Raw genomic sequence first — 5876 nt, forward strand, 5'->3', positions numbered from 1 at the left:
AAAAAAAAAAATAAAAAAAAAATAAAAAAAAAAACACATCATAGTAAAATTAATACCTTCTCAGCTTCGCATCGAAGCTAAAAAAAGAAGCTATTCACTGCACTATTATTTAAACAATACTAAAAATTTGATATAATAATAAGCAGTAATGGAAGTATTGAATACATTTTTGAAAGATAACTTTTATCGTTACGTGCTACAACACAAATAAAAATAATGTCAACCAATTTTATCTTCAACGAATAGCCATAGTAAATTATGTACATTTAATAATAAACATAATACTCGTAAGATACATATTCATTGTATCTATACTTTTGCTACGGGAAAAGTAGATGGTGAATAAAATAAGTAATACTGGTGGGTTTTCCAAGTGGCGTCGAGCCGTTTAATGAGAAAAACAAGAATTGTAACACAAAAGATTATATGCGAACCAAAAGTAACAATAATACTACTAAGAATCCGTCGACAGAATAACAAAAAGATGACCGAAATTGCGGTGGCGATTTGATTTGGGTGTCAAACGTGTGACAACGCTGTGGCCGTGTCACTTTATAATCATTAAATTCTCAATTTCAATTATATCAATTGATCCAACGTATAATTATAGCGTTTATAAGAAATATTAGAATCATTTTTATATGCAAAATTTTGAGTACCTATAACCACTTAGTAGTAAATATATTACATTAACTGTAAACAACTATTTATGCTAAATTTTGGAAATGTATTATATTTTTCAAAGTATAATTGATGAATAAAAAATTTTGCGAATACTTTTTTTGTAGGTAATAATAAGTTCTATAAATTTAATGTAAGTGTAATACTTATTGAGTTAAACTCTAAAAAGAAAAAAAATTACCCTCAATTGTCATATTTCAACCCCAATGCGGCACAAAAAGGGGTTGAGTAAAACCTTCCAAATTTCGCCTACATTTATTTCTTAAACGACTGAACTAATCTAGAGGGTACTATCATAAAAATATTGAGTTTAAAAGTTAAGGATCACTCAATATATATTATATATAAAGAATAAAAAAATAATTACAAATTTTTAATATTATTAATCGAATTTATTATTGCATTAAAAGTTATAAAAGTTGTGATTTAGATCTGTTCCATTTTGTATATACAAGTGTCCCACCAGGTATTGACGTCTATAATTTTATTTAGCGAAAATTGCGTTACTTCTTAAAGTTTAAAAATTTAAAAATAGCAATATTTTTCTCTATTCTTACAAAAAATTTTGATGTGCTGTTACAACATTAGGATGCTATAAAAATATTGTCATCTATCGTTTAAATTTTACAAATAATATTCCTAATGTTAAATTTGTAAAAAAACTCTTATCATTAAAAAAGTGTTGTTTAATTTTGTGTCGTATTTTTGAGATTTTTGTTTGTTAAAGATTTTGGGTGTAATTTATTTTATAGCATATAAATTACAAAAATATTTTTAGTATGCTAATTTAACTTTGAACTTGTTTGTCTAGTAACATGAATGAGTAATTTTTAATTAAAGTTTTTACTTATGGTGCATTTAATAAAGAAATTTTGAGTAGTTGTTGAAAATTTTGATTGATGTAGGTAGTAAAATTTATTCTTATTTTATCCATTCCCTTAAAATAAATTGTGGATTTTTAATTCATGAATCATTAGTTGTTATAATTAAAAAAAAAGTCATGAAAATTGTTGGATAATTTTTTTACTAAAAATTATTGGTTGCATTATTAATATACTAAGCACAATTTTTAATTTGATGCAGCGCTGAAAAATTTCTGTGATGGTGCGAGTTTTTTTTTACGTTTATCCATGAAAATTTCTTGCTTCTCAGCGTTAGTGGTCAATACATCAATGGAACCTGATTTAAATTTAGTTGAACTCATCAATACCGAAAATTTAAAAAAACCTACTATACTTTAAAAATTTAGAAAAATACCTCACGATTAAACACCATAAAAAATGGCATTATCCCATTTTTATTTTTGCTTTTGAAGACTTATTTTTTATAAATATACCAATCGTAATAAAATTTTAAAGTAATATAAAAGAGACAACGATTATTTTTTTGTATGCTTTTTAAGAAAATTTGATGAAAAACCTATGTACATTAGTAGTTTGAAAAAAACCATCAATGCATGAAAAATATTTTTTTTTAACTCAATTTTTGAAAATGTTCCGGAATTCGCGTTTTTTGATATCTATCAAATTAAACCATTTTAAGAGTACTTTATAATGATAAAAATATATATAATGTTTCTCACAATCGTTTTTCTATTAGATATTTGACATAAATTAATTATAAAACATTGACGTACTGAAGCGACGTATTAATAAGGGAAATTTACATTAATTATGTTATATTACGAGTGTTAGTTAGTTTGATTCTGTAAAAAGAATTTAGGGCATTTACGCCTTGTTATGTTGTTTTTTTATGACACAACATTTAGTGCTAACTTTTATACGTTTATGATGGAGTACTTAAACTATGAATTAAAAACAAATATTTCTAATTAATCAGTTTTTAAGTGTGTTTCAATTTCATTTCTTTTAAATGAAGCTAATTTTGACGTTTTATTTTTTTACCGATCAAATCAAATACATATTACTGTAAAGTATCATAAATCATGTAATGAAAAATAGTCTAGAATTTATATTTTGCAGAACCTATTTATCATATAAAAATAACAATTATGTAAATACATTTTTTTTATTTTTGAAAGCTTTAAAATACATATTTACATAATAAATAATGTTAAAACACTAATTTTTAATGAAAAAGTAGTAAAAAGATTTTTTCTACTTTACAAAATATTCAAATTATCATATTTTAAGCAATGAAATAAGATTGAAAACGTAAATTTATGTTGAACATTTTTATTTAACGGTAACTTTTTTTATTTGTTTACTAGATAATTACGTTCTACCAGATGAACTAACTTATATAAGTAGTTTATAACTTATTATTTTTTAGATATAAAGAATAAGGTTTAAGTCTGACTATTTAAAAATTATAATTAATAAATTTTTCAATAAAATAAATGACTTTGTAAAATTCAATGAAACATTTTTTAGAAAACGTTCCGTTTAAGGTAAATTTTTGGTATTACGGTTTATACAATTATGTATTGAATAATTTTTTGTGAGATCAATTATTTTACTTCTGATCTATTGATCAAAATCTAATCTATCAACTTTAATCAGGACTAGTGAGACAAGATTATATGGAATTAGTTGTTGAAAATTAACCATTAAATTTTAAATACTTCTAATATTAATCTAAATAGTGTTTATCAAGATTATTTAGGTATTCAATAATGTTTTTTAAAATGTTCTATAGAACTTCGATTAGAATTTGTGAGATTTAGTGGATATGGGTAACATCATATTTTCTGTTGTTTATTTCAATTTGTAAATTCTTCTTTTAACAATAACACATTATTAGAAAAAAGGAAATCGATGCAGTAATTTAAATAGAATGAATGATTTGCGGTTGAATTAAGATTTTCATTCGGTTACTTTAACTTTTCAAAAATAAAAATGTAGTACAACTACAATGAACTATAATGAAAACTCTAATGCATATTAAAACTTGATGTTCATTAATAACTTACTATGTTAAAGGTTTAAATAATGAAGTACACACTAATCATTATAACGTTAAATTTTGTAAGTATATATTCATTTAAGACAATAATTATACATTTTAAACTATTTTAATGATGGCCAATATATATATATATATATTTAAGTAAAATATTATATTTAAAAATAGTTCTTTTGGGATTTATATGCAGAATATACTATCTCTACTTCAAACTTATTCATTTGCTTAAATGACCGTCATTTAATGAAGAATATTGGTTCTAAAGGTAGTAAGTAAATTTATATAAAAATTAATTAATAAATGGATGATTTAAGGTATATGACTTTTGAAGGCCTAATTTTTTTATATAATGGATTATTAGATAATTTCATTATTATTTATTTAGTAGTAAGTATACTTGCTACTAATTAATCTATAGATCTGGTATAAAAGTTTATTCGGTTCTTTCTATAATGGTGCTGATTTTTGTTTTTGCTTTTATATCTGTGTTTAGTTTACGCATGAAAAAATATTAAACTTCGATAAAATAAAACAAAAAATTTTATATGACGTATTATTTCTTTTATTAAATGTTACATCATAAGTTTTTTTGCATAACGATAATTATTCACTATCATAACGTAAGTATTTTCATTTAAGTTATTTTAAATACAGTTCCTCTGTTATAATTTAAGGACGAAAATAGTAGATTATGATTCTTTTTCATCTTTATTTTGTTAGGCTATAACCAATTCAGAAAAGTAAAGATAATTAAAATCATTGACATTTCCAAGTACACTATATGTTATCATGACTCTTAAATTTATTAACTACTTATTTTTCATAAATGAAAAAATCAATAATTTCTTAGTAAAATAACATTTTTTGATATATTTTACAAATATTATTATTTATTTGATTTATAATTGTGTATTTATTTTCTATTAGGATTTATGATTATACTTATAATAATATAATTATTGTTTAGACTCAAATTCACTGTTCGAGTTATCATTCGAAACTAAAATAAATAATTGGAAGAAACATATTTTATCCAAACACAAAAATCTAAAAAAATGTAAGAATGATGTAAGGGAAGAAATGTATTTATATATTTGTAAAAGTAATATGAAAGAAAAACTAGTAGATGGGTTCCTGGAAATATGTGGTAATGCTGTGACTTTTTGTTCTAATAAATTTGTAGATGATATTATTCTAAATAAAGACAATGAAAACGTTAAAAAACGTTCAAAATTTCAAAAATTTTTCAAAAGAAAAAGCAGTTTTAATTTAAGAGAAGAAACAGCAAATCAAACAAATTTGAATAGCATGGAAAATTCAAAGTTATTAAAATCACAGTCATGTATTGTTAGAAGAGCTTTTGACTTGAGTGATGATGAAACTGACAATGTCTTTTGTAATAAAGGATTTAGAACATTGAGACCTGTGAAAAAGTGTTCTGACTTTGATTCTAATGACGAATTTCACCCCAATATATCATCATTTAATAGACCACCGTACTCTGAATCTGACTCAAGCTTATAATTATTGTTTATATTTTAGTGTAATTTTAGTTTTTAGAATAAAAAGTAATTAATTTGAATAAATAAAAATTAATATTTAGGCAGGGTAATCAGTTTTTATGGATATATAAATTGGTTCATAATGTTTTGACAAGTTTAATAACTTTTGATTTACTGAAATATTGTGTTACTTTTTAAAAATTATTGGACTTAAGAACTATAAACAAATCACTAATAATAATATGTTTCTAATTTATTGAAAAAAATTATTTTATATATTTAAAATTTGCGAAATAAGTAAAAAAAAAAAAAAAGTAAAATCTAGTAAGTCTAGTAGAAGCCTAGTAATCGTAATTAGCGTAAAAAAAAACACGTCTGAGTAAATCCAGTAGCAGTTTCTCAGCTATGTATTAAAATTTAAATCAAAATAATAATTTTTAGAGTAGATTAAAAAAAAAAGGTGTTTTAGTATTTGAGTTTTAATGTTGGATTTAAAAAATTTGAACAGTAAAATAAAAATGTAATTTTATTTACTTTTCTGAATTAAGTTATTGTTTCTAATGCGTTGTCTCTTAAATTTCTCTCAATAACTTAATAATAAAAAAAACTGCAGCGCAGTAGGGTTGCGGCACAGCATAGACGTGGCATAGTTCAGACAAAAATAAATGATATCAAACAGTGATTAAAATCACTATTATAAGAAACCATAGTAGCCATTTTCACCATGAAGTCAAAATAAAGTTANCCATTTTCACGATGAAGTCAAAA

General features: G+C 23.0%; 1 protein-coding gene across 7 annotated transcripts; it reads left to right on the plus strand.

The window, feature by feature from the left end:
• Window positions 1-1565: 1565 nt before the first annotated feature.
• Window positions 1566-5646, plus strand: LOC126899993 (uncharacterized). 7 transcript variants are annotated; one of them, XM_050675327.1, is made up of 4 exons: window positions 1566-1582; window positions 3624-3668; window positions 3775-3874; window positions 4574-5646. In XM_050675327.1, exons 2-4 carry the CDS (start codon window positions 3633-3635, stop codon window positions 5128-5130), a joined length of 693 nt encoding a protein of 230 aa, XP_050531284.1. In that variant the 5' UTR covers window positions 1566-1582; window positions 3624-3632; the 3' UTR covers window positions 5131-5646. The 7 variants fall into 7 exon arrangements, with proteins under 7 accessions (XP_050531284.1, XP_050531283.1, XP_050531287.1 ...); XM_050675326.1 differs by lacking the exon at window positions 1566-1582 and adding an exon at window positions 2775-2886; XM_050675330.1 differs by lacking the exon at window positions 1566-1582 and adding an exon at window positions 2775-2886 and having other exon boundaries at window positions 3797-3874.
• Window positions 5647-5876: the final 230 nt, after the last annotated feature.

Source organism: Daktulosphaira vitifoliae, unplaced genomic scaffold (assembly GCF_025091365.1).
Source record: "Daktulosphaira vitifoliae isolate Bord-2020 unplaced genomic scaffold, ASM2509136v1 Scaffold_2, whole genome shotgun sequence".
Classification (NCBI taxonomy): Eukaryota; Metazoa; Arthropoda; class Insecta; order Hemiptera; family Phylloxeridae; genus Daktulosphaira; species Daktulosphaira vitifoliae.